At 36.8% G+C, this 20,718-nt stretch overlaps 1 protein-coding gene across 7 annotated transcripts in view; it reads left to right on the top strand.

The window, feature by feature from the left end:
* FNBP1L (formin binding protein 1 like) overlaps window positions 1–20,718 on the top strand; it is a 114,064-nt gene that overhangs the window by 89,412 nt on the left and 3,934 nt on the right. For 2 of the 7 annotated variants that reach the window (XM_043490846.1, XM_043490844.1), the window contains exons 6-16: window positions 895–999; window positions 1,829–1,957; window positions 7,696–7,842; window positions 9,310–9,513; window positions 9,648–9,653; window positions 11,967–12,125; window positions 15,688–15,702; window positions 18,166–18,275; window positions 19,103–19,235; window positions 19,737–19,831; window positions 20,554–20,702. In XM_043490846.1, coding sequence (XP_043346781.1) covers window positions 895–999; window positions 1,829–1,957; window positions 7,696–7,842; window positions 9,310–9,513; window positions 9,648–9,653; window positions 11,967–12,125; window positions 15,688–15,702; window positions 18,166–18,275; window positions 19,103–19,235; window positions 19,737–19,831; window positions 20,554–20,702 — 1,252 coding nt within the window. The remainder of the gene's footprint in view (window positions 1–894; window positions 1,000–1,828; window positions 1,958–7,695; window positions 7,843–9,309; window positions 9,514–9,647; window positions 9,654–11,966; window positions 12,126–15,687; window positions 15,703–18,165; window positions 18,276–19,102; window positions 19,236–19,736; window positions 19,832–20,553; window positions 20,703–20,718) is intronic. The other 5 variants (XM_038413062.2, XM_038413061.2, XM_038413058.2 and 2 more) reach the window with 4 other exon arrangements.

Raw genomic sequence — 20,718 nt, 5'->3', positions numbered from 1 at the left:
TTAATAGTGGGGCATAAAATAGAGCCAGCATGTATCAACAGTCAGAGACCACTTTACAGTAAATGTGTTGCGAATTGCAGTCTCAGTAGGTTGGCAATACCGACAGTGCACTTCTCTGAGATATTCTCAAATATATGAAGATTAGTTGTCTTTGGCTACAGAGTCTCACAACAAACCTCTGAAGGCTTGATTTATGCTGTGAAATCTGACAATATATGACAGATTTGCTATCAGTAAGGTTAGCTAATATAATGACAAGTATGGGTTAGTGTGGTCAGTGTAGACCAGGAGAAACATTGTTCAGCATTGTGTCAGAGGGTCTAATTTTGGTTATCTGAGACATTGCTGAACGCTATTTGTTCTGGTTTATGGTCACTGCTAAACCATGCTCAGTATCTTGTCTATTAACATCATTGTAACAAATTGTAATTAACAAATTAAAGAAATTAATTTTAAAATTATACAGATGTCTGGGTCCAGATTCGGATTTTCTTTCCCAGCCTCTTTCTCTCTCCTCCCCGCCACCCCCCCCCCCCAGGTAATCTGAGCTAAAATCTGGACCCAGCTGTTCTTTATAATTAAATTTGTCGCTGTAATTGGGTGTTCGTAATTTGGTTGCTTGAATAATAATTTTAAAACCTATTTTGAACATTTCTGTGCTGGAACCCCATTAAGGTAAATGGAGCAAGTTAAAACCTCTGGAGAAAGGGTGGTTTGACTGCAGATCGAACAAGACAGCAGTGCTTTGATTTTCAGAGTGAAGGCTCTTCTCAGCAAAGATTAATGGAAACTTTAAATGGAAGCTTAGATATCTAGGTTTTGAAGTTGCTGTAAAAATAAAACAGTACTATCCGTTGGTTTATTAGTGCAATATGGTTTTCATGATTTTTATAGAGCAAAAAGAAATTTGAAAGAGAGTGCAGAGAGGCAGAAAAGGCACAGCAAAGCTACGAAAGACTGGACAATGACACGAATGCAACTAAGGCTGATGTTGAGAAGGTAAGACCCATGACACTTCTTCTTCTCCTCCTTCTTGTTGTTACTATTATTAGAAAATGTTAATTTTTGATGGCTTTATTTTTTGTAGCAATATTTGAACAGCATAATGTATTTATTTACATATTTTAGGCAATATCAAAGGTACAGTATAATTCATCTTTTAAAACTCAGTGTACAGTGTAGTGAGGCAGTGTGTCAGCATATTGACATATTTTAGTCTTTTAATTATTCAAAGGATGATCACAGAGCAAATTACAGATAATGTCTAAGACAGAAGCTGTAGGTGGGGGTTTTCCTCTGATGTAATTTGTGGTGTAATGTGCTTAGAATCTAGTTTAATGGTTTTTATTGTGTTCTCCTTCTGAACCACCTTTAGTCCAATGGCTGCAGAGGAAGTTTTTATGGCAGTTCCTGAATATGACCTGTAGATTGACATTACAAATTTAATGGCACTCACATTCCTTCTCTTTTTGTTAATTATAGGGAGAAATGTTTGTGCCTTCACATCCACTGTGACTAATATTTTTATAAAAAGAAAAGGAGTACTTGTGGCACCTTAGAGACTAACAAATTTATTAGAGCATAAGCTTTCGTGAGCTACAGCTCACTTCATCGGATGCATTCACGAAAGCTTATGCTCTAATAAATTTGTTAGTCTCTAAGGTGCCACAAGTACTCCTTTTCTTTTTGCGAATACAGACTAACACGGCTGCTACTCTGAAACCTAATATTTTTATGTAATTGGTGGGAAAGCTAGTTAAAGTAATGTTACATTTCTTTTGAGAGAACACAAATGAGGCATGTTTGTACTGATGTGACTTCCCATTAGGCTAAGCAACAATTAAACCTGCGTACACACATGGCAGATGAAAACAAAAATGAATATGCTGCACAACTACAGAACTTCAATGGAGAGCAACACAAACATTACTACATTGTCATTCCTCAGATTTACAAGGTAAAACAATATTTTTAAAATTAATTTCTTTATTTTTTGAGGGGAAAGAGGATTTCAAAATCTAAAACTTAAAGAAAGAGATCATCTTGGTAGATCACATCAATCACCTAAGCTGGTATAAGATGTCTAAAGCATATCTGTCTAGGTTTTTATTAGGTTACATTTATTGTTCATAGCAATTAGATTTAGAAATGTAAATAAAATACTGTTGTAGTTTCTGTGAATATTGTTATAAATAGTAAGCTTCCTTTTGTTTGCTTAAAGAATACTAGAATCATGTTGCAAAAGAAGAAAAAGTTTCTTTCAAGGACATAGATTCTGTGCAGCATTCATTTAATATAAAGTGATCCCTGGATGGCAACAAATGGGAAATCCCTTAAAGGTCTTGAAGTCTGTTAAAGCATTTGGGGTAACACTGGGAACCTCACAGGCTACTCATCATCATCATCATCACCACTCCCATAAACACATTGATTATTGGGGCACCATCATTGATAAGCAATCCATCAATTGTCTCCACCCCGGTGATTGTTTGTCAGTGCTTGAGTCTCCGCAAAGCCCATTCCTGTCTACTCTTTTACGTTGTCAATCCATCTCTTCTTTTGTCTACCTCTTCTTCTCTTCCCCTGTACTGTCCCTTGGAGGATGATCTTGGATAGGCCAGATGATCTTGTTACATGGCTGTACCACTTCAGTTTGCGCTTCTTCACGGTCATGAGGAGGTCTTCATATGAGCCAGTGCATTGGGTGATGTTGCGGACCTCTTCATTAGTGACGTGGTCAAAATAGGAGATACTTCTGTAAAATCCTGGGCATCTCATCTCTATTACCTGTATTTTCCGTGCAAGTTTTGCCGAAAGGGTCTATGTCTTGCACTCATACAGAAAAATGGAGATGACCAATGCTTGCAGAAGTTTCAGCTTGGATTCCGGGGAGATGTTCTTATTCCTCTGAATTGGCTTTAGCTTTGCCACTGCTGCTGTTATTTCTGCAGTTCTTGCCTGAATTTCTACCTTGGATCCTTCATCAGTGATGACTGCCCACAAATACTTGAACTGTTTCACTGTCTCCAGCTCTTGTCCACTGACAGTGATATGTGAGCTGATCCCATCACGTTTGTTTGTCATCAGCTTGGTTTTCTCTGCACTGATTTCCATGCCATATTTTGTGAAGGTTTCATCCAGTCGTTTCACAAGATTGGCAAAAAGAAAAGGAGTACTTGTGGCACCTTAGAGACTAACAAATTTATTAGAGCATAAGCTTTCGTGAGCTACATCTCACTTCATCGGATGCTGTAGCTCACGAAAGCTTATGCTCTAATAAATTTGTTAGTCTCTAAGGTGCCACAAGTACTCCTTTTCTTTTTGTGAATACAGACTAACACGGCTGCTACTCTGAAACCTGTCATTATGCAAGATTGGCAAGTTCATCTTTATTGCCTGCCAGGCCATCAATGTCATCAGCAACCCGAAGATTTGAGGTTGTTCGCCCCCCAATGCTGACTGTGCATATGTGATCTTCTAGGGCATCAGTCATGCTGCGCTCCAAGTAGATATTGAACAGTGTGGGCGAAAGAAGGCAGCCTTGCCGGACTCCAACAGTAGTGCAAAACCACTCTCCTATTATGCCATTGACAAGAACTGTACTGCTGGCCTTGGCATACAGTTGTTTAATGGTAAGAATAAGCTTATGACCAACATTGTACTTCTTCATGGTTTCCCAGAGAGCTTCGTGCCATACTCTGTCAAATGCCTTCTTGAAATCAACAGAGACATGGTAGATGTCCTGCTGATGGTGTAAGTACTTCTCACATAGAACACAAAGGTTGCAAATCTGTTCCGTAGTACACGAAAACCAGCCTGTTCTTCAGCGATGATATTGTCTGCTTGTGGCTTCAATCTGTTCAGTATGACTTTCAACATCACTTCGTTGGGGTGGCTAATTAAGCTTATGGTCTGGTAATTTTGACACAATTGCAGGTTGTCTTTCTTTGGCAGAGTGACAATTAGTGACTTTGTCTATGTGGAGGGCCATTCACCGGTCTGCCAGATCTTGTTGCAGATTTTGGTGAGTTCATCTATTACTATTTCTCCTCTGAATTTCATCAGTTCAGCTGGGATGTTGTGAATACCTGTAGCCTTTCCATTCTTGAGTGATTTCACAGCTGTCTCCACTTCTTCACGTAGTATTAGAAAGTCATCCTCCTCTGTTCAATCTCAGCTGTCTAAGACACTAGGATCTCCATTTGTCTGATAGTTGTATAGATCAGAGCAATAGTTTGTCCACCTATTGATGATGTCCCTTTCTTCTGTAAGACTGCTCCCTTCTTTGTCTTGAATTCGTCAGATTTTTTACAACCTGGAAGGCTCGTTTGCTATTTTTATTATTGATACACTCTTCAGTTTTAGAGCATTGTCTTTCAATCCATATCTCCTTGGCCACCTTCATTCCTTTCTTGATCTTTCTGCCAATTGCTCTGTATTTATCAGCTCCCTCAATGCTGTTCTTGTCTCTCGTAAGTTCTCTTCTGATGTCACACATTTGTAGTATTTCATTTGTGACTCATGGTTTTGTCTTCTTACAATGTTTCCCAAGGATGTCCATTGCTGCTGCATTAATTACAGCGTTGAAATTGTTGGTCATTGTTTCTGTGTCTTCCTCTAGAGCAAGCAGCGGGGCAAATTTTCTGCCAATCATTGCTTGGAATGACTCTGCAACGTTTCGGTCTCTGAGTGTGGTGAACTTTGGCCTGACAATTTTGCTTAGCGGCAGCCAAAAATTTAGCATCACAAGGTCATGATCACTTCCTATATCAGCACCGGGGAAGCTCCTTGTTTTAGGTCTGTTAATCCCAGAACGAAATCCGTGCGTGCCATGTTGATCATCTGGATGTTTTATGTGCTCCTAATGTGTTTGCAAGAACCAGATTGTTATAGCTGGCAAACTCCAAACGTCTCAATCCTATCTTATTGGTTACCGCAATACAGAAAGGGCCACAATAATCTTGCCAATCTGCCTGTGCGTAAGTACCCGCTTTAGAATTCCATTCTCCTTGTACAATCAGGATATCTTTCTTGTGTACCTTATCGATGATGTCTTGGAGCTGGTTGTAAAAATCTTCAATTTGTTCATTGTCATAGTCTGTTGTAGGGGCATAGACTTGTACCACTGTGATATTAAACTGTACTGCCTTTAGATGGATGTGCGTCCGGGGACAGAATAGGCCCACTTCTCCTCCTATATCTTGTAAGAGGTGATTAAAATGGGGCTGCCTGAAGAGGATGGGCTCCACCAGGTTACAAATTTGTCCAAGACACACCATATGATGAGAAAGTCAACAATGTCCATACCGGATTGATTGCAGCCCGGGTTAATAATGACTGTGCCATCCCACCAGGGCAGACGCGACAAGTATATTACTGGTGTAACCCCAACAAAGAGGATCCGTGGAAGAGGTAACATCACCATAGCCACATGGAATGTAAGGACATTGAGACAAATAGAAAGGTTGAAAGGACACTCGTACAAAATGGTACAATACACCTGGTACCTCCTAGGAATCTCTGAGGTCAGATGGAAGAACTTTGGAATGGTACTAACGGAAGAAGGCCATGTACTCTATTACAGTGGAGAGGGCAAACATGTCAACAGCTTAGGATTTCTTGTGCATAAAGATATCAAGAATTCAGTTTTAGGATAAAAAGAAAAAGGAGTACTTGTGGCACCTTAGAGACTAACAAATTTATTTGAGCATAAGCTTTCGTGAGCTATAGCTCAAGCTCAAGCTGTAGCTCACGAAAGCTTATGCTCAAATAAATTTGTTAGTCTCTAAAGTGCCAGAAGTACTCCTTTTTCTTTTTGCGAATACGGACTAACACGGCTGCTACTCTGAAACCTGTCAGTTTTAAGATGCCGCCCACCATCCAGCAAGCTCATTTCCATCCGTCACAGGCTACTACTGAGAATCAAAGTGAGAGGAAACAGAGGAAGAATGAAAACCTTGAATTCATTTACAAGTTTAATAACCTGAGAATACATGAGATTTTCCAGGAGCATGGGAGAGGATCGCAAAAGAATATTTAAAATAATTATTTATTTGAAACTCTAGGAATCTCAGGAGGAAATTTTTCTTCCTTGTTTTTTTTTACTAGGTAAAGAATGCTACCTCCAGTGAATCTGTCAGTAGAAGACTAAGGAAGGAATTATAGTGCATACCTGAGACTGCAGAAATCCGTGTATTAAGCAAAGACGCAAGAGGAACATTTTTGATCAGAGACTTGGTTTATTACATTTCTTCAGGGTTAAAATAAATTTTTGTTATGAGAAATTACTCTTGTTTCCTAAAGTCCTTAGCAAATATGATCCCAAAGACTAAGTTTTACTTTATAACAGTCTCTTTCAACCTTTTTTCATGTGCGGACCCCTAAAAATTTTCAGATGGAAGGTGCAGATCCCTTTGGAAATCTTAGACATAGTCTGCGGATCCCCAGGGGTCAACAGACCACAGGTTGAAAACCTCTCTTCTATGGTAACAAAAGCCTTTCACAGACCCCTTAGATATAGTCTGCAAACCCCCAGCGGTCCACGAAGCACAGATTGAAAACCACTGCTTTCTAAGGCTCTTTCTTGGCTTTTCTTTTTATTGTTTATTTGCAAGTGTTGAGTAATATTTACAAGCAAGTAATTACATGACTCAGCTGGTATAGTTTTATTTCAGGGAGATCACGTGAGATGCTGCTTGAGACATCTGCTTCTGTAAGGGTAGATTTAGCAAAGACTTAAGCCTACCTCAGATGCCAATTATTGTAACTAATAGGCTGAGTTTTCAATAGACTTTTATAGTGTCTTTTTATAGTAAGAGTGAGGTGAGCTCTGGATATGCATCATTATATAAATAATGGATTATTGTTGTTTTTTAATTTGTTCAAGGGTCTCTGGGATTTTGAACTTAATGTTACCTTTTTCTGTTTTAAATGTGGGACTAGCCAACATCCAATGAGATACTTGGATAAGAAATAGTTCTAATTTGCTTTCATTACAAAGCTTATATAACTGATTTTTTTTTCTTATTTTCCAGAGCACATCTCTTGCAGGATAGGGTTTGTTTCTTAAATGGGATTTTAGAATTGTGTCCCATTTGTACATGATATTCATATCTTTTCCCAATGTTTTTAATCATTTCTGTTCTTCTGACCCAATGTTTTTAATCATTTCTGTTGGCAATGTGTGTCAAATGGAAGGAAAGTTCAAAACAAAAACAATATTTTTTTTAAAAAAGCCTCAAATTTTTGTTAGCTAAAAATAGAAAAAATTACATGGGTGCAGGAGGTTAGAAGATGGGAAATTCAGCCAATTGTCCTACACAATTTTCCAAATTTTATCTGAAATGTTTCTTAATTAAAGGAAGTATCTATGTGATTATGGGGGTGGAGGATAGAGAGGAGGACCAGACTATGACAATAGGAAGCCTTGTGTTTCCAAATATTGTCTTTAATAAAGAGTATCCAGTCTTCCTGATTACACTGTATCCTGTACATCTTTTGCTAAAAAAAATGTCAATGACAAAATGTAGTTAAAGAATATTAATTTTTATCTAATTGTATTCAGTTTTGTCCTAATACCTGACAAAGAAATTCCATACTTTGTTATAAAATGGCTCATGAATCTGCATACTTAACAGGGTAAACAAGGAATATCAGTAAACAAAATCATCATATTATCTTTTTTCTTCTTTGTAGCATCTTCAAGAAATGGATGAACGGAGGACCATCAAGCTGAGTGAATGTTATAAAGGTTTTGCTGATTCTGAGCGCAAAGTTATTCCCATAATCTCTAAATGTTTAGAAGGAATGATTCTTGCAGCAAAATCAGTTGATGAACGCAGAGTAAGTGAATTCAGCTCATTTTGTTTTCTAATATGCATGAGTAAGTTAACTAATATGGGAGCCATGTGGCATATTATTGAAAGGGAGGGAAAATGCACTAAATATTTCAGATTTATATTGTCCACTTATCTTTTAATCAAAAAGATCCAAATCCTGAAGTTAACATTGTCTTTGGGCATTTTACCTGAATAAGAAATGAGTTATGACTTCAGGATTTGATCAAAATGCTCATTTCTTGTTTTGATGTCAGTTGTCTACATCAAAACTTTTTCATGCTTTTTCATCCTTTGGCTCATCTCTGTTAACGCAACCCCATTGATACTTAGTACTCAGGTTGGCTTTGCACAAATGATCACTCCATCTTAACAGTCTATTTTGAAAACTATGGTTGGGTAGCCAGGCCTGGATTAAACCAATGTGAGTTTGTGATCTGGATGCTTCTTGACTGGGAAGTGGGTTGACAGCAATTTATTTTACATGAGCTGCTGAAGAGTTGTCTGAAATAGACAGACAGCAGTTCGATCACGCAAAGAACTAAGTGTAACGACTGGTATGGTTGTAAAGTCCAGTACTCACAAATTAGAAAATTCCAGAATTGTCTGCTTGTGCAACCTTAATTTGACCCCCTGGTGCATAGCATTATGACCCGGTCTTTAAATTACATGATCACACAATATAAATGTAAAATACTGTATTATGGAATTGATCCTACTCACTGAAATGGGAGTTTTGTCATTGGCTTCACTGGTAGCCACACTGGACCTTATGTTTGTAATATATAAAATATTTTATATAAGGAATTATATTGGGAAAGTATTTTTCATGTGTAATTAAAACAATTTACAGAAAATAGTGTATATGAAAGCTCACTAATTTGTCTGAAAGAGAATGTATAAAAATTAATTATTACTGTGGAATGAAGGCAGATGCAATATTTGGTTAAATCTATAATAATAATTAAAAATTCTGTGTGTTACAGTAGCTAAGTATTATTTTACAGCTGGAAGATTTGAGTCAAGTTTATTGACATACCCCAGACTACAGAGAGAGTCAGTGTGAGAACTGATCCTATAAACCTTGGATTTCCTGGTTCCCTGTCCCACGGCTTAGCCTCTAGACTACACCTCTGAATAGATTAGATCAATGGTTTTCAATCTTTTTTCATTTGCGGACCCCTACAAAATTTTGAATGGAGTTGTGGATCCCTTTGGAAATCTTTGACATAGTCTGTGCACTCCCGGGGGGTCTGCGAACCACAGGTTGAAAACCTCTGGATTACATGATAGTACAAGTGCTAACAGAAAGATGGTATCTGTAAGCGTAATTATTCTGTTAGAAAGAATATTCATGTCCATATAATTCAGGGAATTATATTTTATGCAGTCCATATTGCTTCTGTTGTCTTGGATGAGTAAGTCATATGTGCAATTTTTTTTTTTCAAACTCACTGATGTTGCTTATGTACAGGATTCTCAAATAGTGATAGACTCCTTCAAGTCTGGGTTTGAACCTCCTGGAGACTTCCCATTTGAAGATTACAGTCAGCATATTTACAGGACTGTCTCTGATGGAACCATCAGTACACCAAAGCAGGAAGGAATGAAGATAGATTCAAAAACCACTGTGGGCAAGGCTAAGGGCAAGCTGTGGCTTTTTGGAAAGAAGCCAAAGGTAAGAATTGTGAAGTTACTATTCCCAAATGAAAATGTGCTCAGGATTTGTAGTTTGTGGCACAAGGAATTACTTCTTTTAAAGGTGACTCACAAAAGAAAATTAAATTACATGCTTTCCCCTTTACTTTGCAGGTAGAGGTACCAAATGGATTCTACTATTTGTTGCTGGTTTTGAAAGTTTGTGATGATAATTTCATAAAAATGCTTTCTGTTTGAAAACATTAAATATTTGGTCATATAGTAAAACATCTAATTTTTTGGAGTTTCATATGGGCAGATGCCAAAGGAAAATCTTAAGACTAAACAGATAAAATAATTAATAGTTATAAAGCTACTTTTGATAAAAATGTTAGAACAGAGATGTTATTTCTCTCTTACTTCTGTGCATGTAGGTTTAATTGACACTTTCTGTGAAAGTGGGCCTTCATGGACCAACAAAAGGGGCCACTAATACTGCTGTTGGCTATTTAAATAAGTAATCGAACATACAAAGATTAAATTACACCTATTTTAGATCTTTTTACTTGTTCCATATTAGAGCATATAAACAAATCATTTAATTATTCTCACAAATTTTAATGAGGACTTTCAATGCTGCTAGTCACAAGCAACTTAGTGAAATAGAAAAGCTTTATTACGATGAAAGAACTATTCTCCAGACTTCTTTCCGGTTGGGATTAATGTTTTTGCTGATAATATTCCAGATACACAAGTCTTCTCTAAGGGGAGAGATGGAATATCTAATTCCTGTATCCTCCTCATAGTACATTTCTAATTGCTCCTGTGTGATAGCAATTAGAAATATAGAGATTAGGACTGAATTTAAATTAAAGGACACGATCAATTTGAAAATCATACTTCTGCCTAAAAATTTTAGCCATGGCCTCATCTGGTGTAAATTGGCTATTTCCATAGTAATGAAGTAATGAAGCAGATTTACACCTGCTGAGGACCTGGCCTTTTGTTCGTTCTTTAGTTACAATTAACACCTAAGATGACTGTAGTTGAAAGAAGGTATTAGGAAAAAAATATCTCTCTCTTCCCCAGTTTTACGGTGTGCATTTGATAGCATTTCGTATATAGTCACTGTTTACTTTATAGAATCAAGCTACAATTCTGCAAATACTTACACATTGAGTAGTGCTGCTGAACAGAGTGGACCTAATCATGTGTAAAGTTACTCATATATAATGGTTACGTGCATTGCACAATGGAAGCTTATGTCAGTGTTTCTCATTTTCTGAAGGAAAAAAAACAGTGACAAGGGAGCATACTTTTTAAAAAAAAAAATCACAGCATTATTTAAACAATTTATAACAGAAACTGGATTTTTTAAATTGATTTAAAAAAATTCTGGTTGACAAACTAGCTGGATGTTCAGGTAGCCTTTGTGACTTGATGTATCTGTGAATCTGGTGGGTCTTAATTTGCATTTCAAGATACTTGATCTCTTTGTAGATGGTAGTTTTTTGAAAGGGAAAAGAACTATAGAAGATGGAGGAGAGGTGTATAGCAGATGAGGGAAAAGCAGATTAGAAAAGGAGCTAGGGAGGAGGAGATAAGATTAGAGGCGGGTGCTTTAAACCAAAAGTGGAGGAAGGATGAGGACATTAAAGAGGCTGTAATGGTGCGGAAAGCCATACACCTAATGTCAAAGTCCAAAGACAGTGACTCTACCTTGCCTACTTCAGTAGTTCCCCACAGCTGGGATTACAAATTCATCTTTCTGTGACTGACCTGTTTAGGGATATCATAATGGTAATTCTGGGTTTAGCCTACCACGTATAATGGAAAAAACCTTACAGAGAAGGAGGAGCAGTGCAGGCTGGGGAAGAGCAGGAGTCCAGAAGGATAGTAACAGGGGTAGGGCAGTGGTTCTCAAACTTTTGTACTGGTGACCCCTATCACATAGCAAGCCTCTGAGTACGACTCCCACCCCCCCCCCTTTATAAATTAAAAACACTTTTTAATATATTTAACACCATTATAAATGCTGGATGCAAAGCGGGGTTTGGAGTGGAGGCTAACAGCTCACGACCCCCCATGTAATAACTTCGCAACCCCCTGAGGCGTCCCAACCCCCAGTTTGAGAACCCCTGGGTTAGAAGATACCGAAGATGCTATTGGGAAGTATTAAGGAAGGAGACTATCTCCGGTACTTGGGTATTGCTGGGATCTTGGAAATTGGGTGGAAAATTTTTCTTAAACCCTTATCCGTTATCTGCACCAACTTTAACTCACAAGACTAATTCTGAATAAAACAGTTTAGAAAAATGACTATATTTGCTCTGCAAACTGTTTTAAAGTTGATGGTGATAAATCTTCTAGTAAAACATGCTACGAACCGTTTTTGAGTTGGATGGAAATTTTGTTAGTGAAAGACAGAATTTTCATTTTAAAATTACTTTGAACATTTGGCTTATTTATTTCCTTTCTTTATTTCCATATTAGCCACAGTCCCCACCCCTTACCCCTACTAGTTTATACACATCCACTACTCCTAATGGAGCCCAGTATCCCATATTCTCCATTGAACCAGTGCATTATTGCATGAGTGACATAAAAACAGGGAAGGCCAGAATTCCTTCTTTCAGAAGCCTCAAAAGAGGGGTAAGTTTGATAACCAGTTGAAAATGCATGATGGGCTATGAAGTTTGTTTGTAGTGTGGCTTTTCTGATACCCTCCACCCTCATTATAAGGCTCACTCTGGTATAACACTCGGATAAAAGGTCACTTTTAAGATAGTTTATTCTCTATTACAAAATAGTTACCTTCATTTTAAAAACTTTTTATAACATTAAAAATGTTTGATTTCAAAAGGAAAGTGTTATAAAGAGGGTGCTGAGTATGTGTTTGAAATCTTTGTTGTTGTTGTGCACATTCACAAATGTCTTACCTCCATCATGTAATGCATTTTTGCAGTAATTTATTATTGGGTATATAGTCATCACTAAAGACATTGACATGTCTTACTAAAATAGTAGAAGTTGATTTCTGAGAAACTGAATTAAAAGGGAAAAACCCATATCTCGTAGTTGAAATGCAATAGCGTGCAGTTTTTAACATGTTAAACCATCATTCATTTCTTATAATGGATTATAGTTTTTTTACTGTAATGTACATTGATAGTTAAATTGCTTTTGCTTCCTAAAGGATTTTTTTTTGTAAAAACCTTCCATCAATTATAAATTACTACTAAATGTCACTTTCTGAGATTTATTAGGGGAGTGCATTTACTAATTTATAATAGCATATTCAGCAAATGGAATTTGTTCCGTTGACAATAAAATTGAAAAGTTGAAATGGTTTCCTAGAAACATATATTGTACTAGTGAAAAGTGAACTGGCATTATCCCATTATGTCAGTGAAACATAGTCTGCCTTGTTTATGTAAAATTTATAGCATTTGTTAATCCCCATAATCAGAAATTTAGATATATTTGGTTGGGTTTATTTCATTATTTTTCTGATATTAAAAATGAAATAAACTCTCTGTTTCATTCTGTATACAAGCATGGCGGATTCTATTGCTCTAGAGTGGAGATCAAAGTCCAACTTCATATGGCAATCCAGTTAATGATTAGAGGAGCCTGGCTGTCAGTTGGTTACATTTCAGATTATTTTAAATTTACATTCTTTAATTTACCTTATCTAGTGCCCGGTTACTCCAAGCCCTCCAGTTATTCTGTATACCACCCCTTATATACAGGAGCCTAGGTTGCAGAAGACCCTTGTGGACATCTAAGATCTTGATGAAGGACAGATTTCCCCTTTCTCTCCTTCTGTGTCAATTGATCAAAACTTGCTTTGGTCAGGAGAGTATAAGGAAACTCCTTCAATGCTGTTCATTAATGAGATATGGGAGATTGTTGAAATAACATTAATCTTTTCCGCTTTCTCCTGATTATTGAACATGCATGCTTCTGACTCAGGAAGCAAGGCCTGATGGGTTTTAACCAAGTAGGCTATTTTATTACATGTAAAAATCATCTAGAGGTAGTTTTACTGTATGAACAGAAAATGAAGTGCATTTTAAATGAAGTTTTTTATTTTAAAATGCACTGATCACAATCCAAAACAGAAAGGTTAGCGAATGTGATCAAATATGGCATTAATTAAAATTTACAAGGATCATTCAAGTTTTGACAGATCTGAGCTCAGCTCAGTGTAAGACCCACAGTACCAAACATTATTCTCTCTTGTAAACCTTCAGGGCAGCAAATATAATTTTTAGTTTCATTTTTAAAAATTTTGCAATATTGTGCAAGCATTTAAAAATACTACTTTAACAAATATCGAGGGAACTGATACGTCCTTTTGCAAGCTGAACAATTTACCATAGTTGTAAAAAATTTCCTGTCATATGGCAATTCAATTTAATATTTTTATATATTTTGATGGAAAACCTATACAGTATTTCAGATACTGTACATTGTCATTATTTAACACACACACACACACACCCTGTTATTTCCACTCTTTTATTGCTGTAAAACATTTTCTCAATGGTATTGACATTCTCTGCTATCAAGTGGCATTTTAATTTGCTTTGTTTTTTTAATTTAAATTCACCAGTAAATTGGCAAATAATGTGCACAGAAGCTGAGTATGTTGGATATTTTGTTTACTTGCCCTGTCCAGGATTTCACTCAATGGATATTTGAACAAGGCCATAAACAGGAAACGGCTCTCATTACTCTGTGCTTTGTGCATCATCACGACTCCCCATCAGCAACTATGTGTAACAGAAAACAAATTAAAACCGTAGGAGTTTTCTTTGTTCACTGTTACCGTTGTCCATCTGAAATGAGCATAAATGCAGTTATGTTGTTTATTTAATGTGAAGGAGAAACACAAATATCATTCCATGCTATAAATCAAGGGAAAGTGATTCTGCAAACCAGACACATCAGATAATGGGTAGTTTTTGTCACTTTTGTTAAAATGCATTATTATTGAGTCTACTTCAAATTTGTAATTATCAAAGAGTTTAATGCTGTGAAAGGTGCCAGCTTGATATCAGTTTGAATGGAAATCCCAGCCTTAAAAGAGGCCTATCATAAGAAATGGAAGTGCAAACCTCACCCATGCTTCTCTGCCAGTTCTCCTCACTGTGTTTCTGGGGAGATTACCTCTAGAAAGCAGAGTAGTTCAGTCTATATCCCCATTACATTATTAGAATTTACTGAGCTTGCTAGCCAGGATGTTATTAATAAAGGTGGATTTTTAGGTAGAAAAGGTAGAAACTTGGATTTTTAGGTAGAAACTTGTTCGAAAGTTGCTTAAATGAGACCTCTAACCTTTCACATATGCCACTCGTCAGCAGTCAGACAGTAATACCATTTGGTCACAACTGATGTGGTGAATATGAATCATTGATACATTGATGAAAGGGTCCTTTCTAACCCCTTCATGGTGCTCTGCTTGAGAAGCTTAACAAGTTTGGTAGGATCACTCTGAGTGTATGGCACGTCCCTGGTATATGGCACCTTGTTGGAGCCGTACCAGTCTTGTCTGTCATAAGGTATTGCTTTGTCCCAGGAGAAAATCCTGTTTGTTCTCACCAGTTTGTCTGTAGATTTTAATATTTTTTGAGTATAGCGCAATTGAACAGTTTCAATCAATTGAACAGTTTCAAATATAAAATTAAACTTTTAAGCTTGAAATGGTAGAGAAGGGATTTTTGCGGCTTCCATGGGAAACCTCTCTATTTTTGTTCTATTGGGATATTAACAATCTTGAAGTGATGCAGTGTATTCCTAGTCATGATTAACCAAATTTTTGTATATGGTAAACCAGCCCATCATCATCATCAAATTCTTCTGCTTTGTGCAGTGTTTGCTGTATATTTTGTTTTTCTCTAAATATATATTATAAATACTAAAATTAATAAGTCATTAAATGAAGCCATGCATTGTAATTCCAACTACCCATTATCATTTCAATGTAAGCTTTAATTGCCAATAATTCTCTCAGCATAAGTGCACTTCAAACTTGTATTTTGCTGCTTTTGTGCTGATAGTGAAGTGCATTATTTAATTTTGAGTTTGTAAAATTTTACTTTAAATAATATTTTAAAGATATATTTTTAGGAATAAACCTTCACTTCCTAAATGATGATTGCATGTGAATAACTTCCCGTTTCTTTCTGTTTTCAAATGAACTGTTCAGTGGTCGGTGAAGATGGTAAGCCTGTGTGCTGATCTGTCTGCTAAAATAGCATGAAAATAATCTTTTGAAATTGTTTCCATATCATAATTGCTTTGAATCAGGTGCTGAAATACATTTTCAGATTTTTCACCTTGTATACATGGCCTTTCTTTTTAATCATCCATGTGCAGTGTGAGCTAATTAGACCTGTGATCTGGATGAAGTTTATCTATGACTTAGAGTGAAGGTGGACAGATTTCATGTGTTGGTCATAATGAAAATATATTTTATGATGTATCAGGGATTGATAGAAAAGCTGTCATATAGATATATGAAAATATTGTGCAAGTTTTATAAAGAAGGAAACATGAATAAGAATAATAAAGGGTCTTTTGAATTTAATTTGTAGTGGTTGAAGGAAAAGTACACCTCTTTCCATTCGTACTGCCAAGCTCTCAATTTGGATGAAAAATTCCAACACATACCTGTCGGCATTTAGTTTCCTGAAGTGAATCAATAATATTCACAATAAGAGTCCTGTTCTTCTAATTTTACTATAAGATACCACTGATGTAAAAAGGCGGCAGGGGGTGGGTGAGAGAGGCAGGAGGAAAGTTTGTCCATTCTTGTTTCTTTATGATGCGTAAAGAAAGCAATATGGTGGTGGCTGTGTTTTTTACATTAGAAATATCAGATCTTGATTTCCCTGGTTGTACTGAATGATTGAAGTAGTAGTGTAATGATGATATCACAAGTGATAAGGGACGAAAACCATGCAGTTGAGAAGGGAAGAAATTTTTAGACACATTGTTTAAAACTTGGTGTGGGGTCAATGAATGCCCATTTAACTCAAAATCCTGACAGTTGGGAGAACTGCACTGCTTGTTAAATTCTCCCCTTTTCAGGTTGCCTTTAATGCCAGATTCTTCTTCAGTGTTTAAAACAAACAGCCTTTTAAGTAACTAGCACATGAAGAATGCAGCATTTTTATCAATCGGCATTACTGTATTAACCCTAAGGCTTGAACTTTTTTTTTCTATGCTCCCCGAATGCATTCTCTCTCTCTCTCTCTCTCTGTGAAATGCATGTCTGTCGTTGAGATGTGGGCTTTTGGCAACAACCTCTTAAAATTCATATGTATAAATACTCAGGCACACTTAATTGAGAGGACATATGGGGGCTTATTCCTGCAATATACTAAGGTGAGGGAACTCATAGTGCCCATAATCCATATTTTCTGTAACTTATTTGGTAAAAGGATTTGAGCATTTGAAGTTAGTTTTTATGCAGAATTTCAAGAACCATCAATGTTAGAGCAAAAAACTGTTCTTCTTCGAATAGTGTCCCTATGGGTGCTCCACTTATTTTTGGATGAATACCATGATTGTATTCTTTTCTTTTGGCAGTATCCAAGTAAAGTGGGAAACAGACACTCTAGGCAGATTGCAAACCATATACACCTATTGCTTTCTGAATTTTAGTTGTAATTACTATTTGGTACAGTATTTCATGCTGTCTTTTAACTTACTAAATTGGCTTTGATTGCAAGGGCTGGACTAGGAGGACCTATGATTCAGTTTTTCTGTGTAATTGTTTACAGATCCATAAATTATTTATTGTGGACCTAACCCAGCTATTGAAGAAACTGTCAGCATTTCTATTGACTTCAGTGGGACCAATATTAGGCTGTAAGCATAGTTGTATCTGCAAAGTAACTTACAGCAACTAAATGTTATTTTACAGAAGTATATATTAAGATAATTGTGGAAATACTGATGATGAAGTATAGTTCTCCAGTGTTAATAGAATTTAGACAGTATGAAAAAATGTTTTTGGTTAGATACTGATATTGGTCCTGTTCATTGATTGTTGTAATATTATGAAGAATACTTTGAACTGGCATTACTGTATATTAAAAGTACTTAGGGTTGCACAATTTGCTGACTTGCACGTTTACCAGATCTGCCGTGGGCAAATTAATTTGCATGGTCTATACTATGAAACAAAGAAACTAAGTCTAAATTTCCTCACAGCTTAGATGAGATGGTCATTCATTTTGATTTATTTTCTGCTAGTATGTATTCTAAGTCAGTTTATTCCCCATCATATATCACTCTTGTGATATGTATCCTATAAAGATTTTATAAGACTTCTTCTTTGATTATTTTTTGATGGTGCCTAAAAGTGCGCTAGGGGCTTCAGGGTATATATTGAGGGAGAGATCGTGAGTCTTTCTAAATGCCTATAATCTAACTTGTCACATGATGTGACCAAACAAAACAGTAGGGAGGGGACAGAGTGAAGAACAAGGGCTGTGACACTATTATCATACATACTCGGTTTAGATGTATGCTTGATATAGCCATGTGTATAGCATAGTTACTAAGAAGGTTCATCCTGATACCTCATGTCAGAGAAAACTGTTTGTGTGTGGATTGTCAGTAGAAATAACTATAGACAGAATTTTCCAATGTTTAATAGTATTTATCTTTGTTGCAGGGTCCCGCATTAGAAGATTTCAGTCATCTGCCACCAGAGCAAAGACGTAAGAAACTGCAGCAGAGAATCGACGAACTCAACAGAGAACTACAGAAAGAAACCGACCAAAAGTAAGTGTGTCCTACACAGCTTACTCCTTTTCTTTTTTTTTTTTTTTTTTTGGACACCCTTATCTTTATGACCATTTCTTTCTGTGTTTCTTTGTATAAACCAGAGTTTTCAAAATTTAAACTACTCTAACTAGTGTGTCAGTTGTTGGTCTGTCCACCTTTATAGTATATGTGCTCCATGGTTATCAACTTTGTTGTTCTAACAACTTGAGTATCCGTTTTTATATTATAAATACTGTATCTAGACTTGTGAATGCTCAACAACTCTGAACATCGACCTTAGGTCTGTCAAGCTGGGCATCTAAAACTAGTGGATACATTAGAAAACGTGGGCATTAATTCTTAAGAAATGGACCATATGCCAGGAACCAGGCAGTGGAGGTGAATTATAATGGGTGGAAAGACCCCGTATTTGAACTGTGTATGTCTTTCAAGAGGGAGAGCAGTGGGGGAGAGGCGCATAAGCACAGTGGGATGGAAGGCAGGATACTGGGCTTTGCCCTTGGGGAGAGGCTAAGGAAATGAGGGCCTTATTTTACCCGGAGAGTGGAGGATGACAGGACAGGACTGGGGCGGGAGACAGTAGCTTCTCTTGGGGCAGGAAAGAGAGAATGTTTATATTCGTCCTCTTTGTGTCTACGATGGTGGTGGTGGTGGTGGTTTGTGTTACTGTAGAACCTAGGAGCCCTAGTGATGGACCAGGAACCCATTGTGCTAGGTGCTGTACAAACATTGTTTTAGTATTTATTGGACTGTTAAAGACAAAACATGTTGTAATGTAATTGTCACTTGTAATAACTCCTGGGCTTTCATATACCTCACTATAGGGATGCACTCATCAAAATGAAAGATGTTTATGAGAAAAATCCACAGATGGGGGATCCAGGCAGTTTGCAGCCAAAATTAGCTGAGACTGTGAGCACCATGGATCGTCTTCGAATGGAAATACACAAGAATGAGGTTAAAAGCTATTAAATTATTCCTTGGAAAGTGTCTTGAAATAGGAATATGTTGGTGTTCCCTGTAAGTCACAAACATAGGAACCAGAAAATTTCTCTGTTTGAAGAAGTTAGCCTGATTCATTTTTCCGTGGAGCATCCTTCCCCCATGTATGTTGATGTAGCTAGACTGAGATGATATGCACTGAGTAATTTAATGTAAATTATTTTCTACAGATTTATTTTTAAGTTATTCATGTTAAATGGTTCAAGATGTCAGTTTTTACCATTTTCTCAACACCACTACTGAGTATTAAACTAAGATGATAGCTTTGTGCTTCAAGCCAAGTAAATAGGAAACTTTGCATGATGATTTGGTATTTAGCAGATATATCTATAGGCACCTAAATTCTACACTGTTAAGTGTATGTGAAATCGTACATTTAGTGATATATAACATTTGCTGGTTAAGAATTCTCTGGTAATTTTGACCCCAGATGTTTTCTGACTTTTTTCCCGTAAGGCCTGGCTCTCTGAAGTTGAAGGTAAAGTAGCAGCAAGAGGAGACAGAAGGCACAGCAGTGACATCAACCATCTTGTAACACAAGGAAGAGAGAGGTAACTATTTTAACTATCCTTACATTGAAGCTTTACTGGAATTCTCAGTAGATTTTTTTTATTTTTCACAGCTATTCCCACCATGTCCAGCTCGCATTTAAGTGTGAGTGATACCCACCTCTTCTTCTCCCACATTCCCAGATACACTATGTATGTCCTTCAAATGGCATCTTTTGGCCATAAGGTTCCAGATTTTACTTCTTTTCATACTTGCCGCTTCAGTGAAATGATGAATTTTCCATTAGAACACATGACACAGAGTAGTCAGGTTTTAGGTAATTCAAGGTGAAAACGGTATATGACATCACCGAAGGGTCACTCTTTCAATTAATGTCCCCTGTTGACTTCTATAACTTCCCAAGCATCTCGGGTAGATTTTTTTTTCCCCATTTCGCTCCTCTGTCAGATCATCCCCATTGCTGTATCTTCCTTGTTAAATGTTAAATTTGGGCTGTTCTTATAGCAGAGTTCAGTTCAAGCCTTTAAAAAACAGCTCTGATCCTTCAGAAAATAACATTCATTAATACTTAATCCATAATTAAATATTGCCAGCCTGTTTTCCTGATGTGTTCACACTGATAGCCTAGAACAACTTTGAACAACCTTTTCTGAGTTGCACTAGGGTTCCGATATTTTTTTAGATATGGAAATGTAACTTTTAAAGTTGTGTGGGTGGTTTTTGAGAAATATACAGAGTCCTTACTCTACTCGTTGCCTTATAGCCCTGAGGGGAGCTACATGGATGATGCAAACCAGGAAGTCCGAGGCCCACCACAACAGCATGCACACCATAATGAATTTGATGATGAATTTGAAGACGATGATCCCTTACCAGCTATAGGACACTGCAAAGCAATTTATCCTTTTGATGGTAGGGTTAACTCTGT

The sequence above is a fragment of the Dermochelys coriacea genome, chromosome 8 (assembly GCF_009764565.3).
Source record: "Dermochelys coriacea isolate rDerCor1 chromosome 8, rDerCor1.pri.v4, whole genome shotgun sequence".
Taxonomy (NCBI): domain Eukaryota; kingdom Metazoa; phylum Chordata; order Testudines; family Dermochelyidae; genus Dermochelys; species Dermochelys coriacea.
Note: the sequence above shows the minus strand (reverse complement) of the source record. Positions and strands in the feature narration are given on the sequence as shown.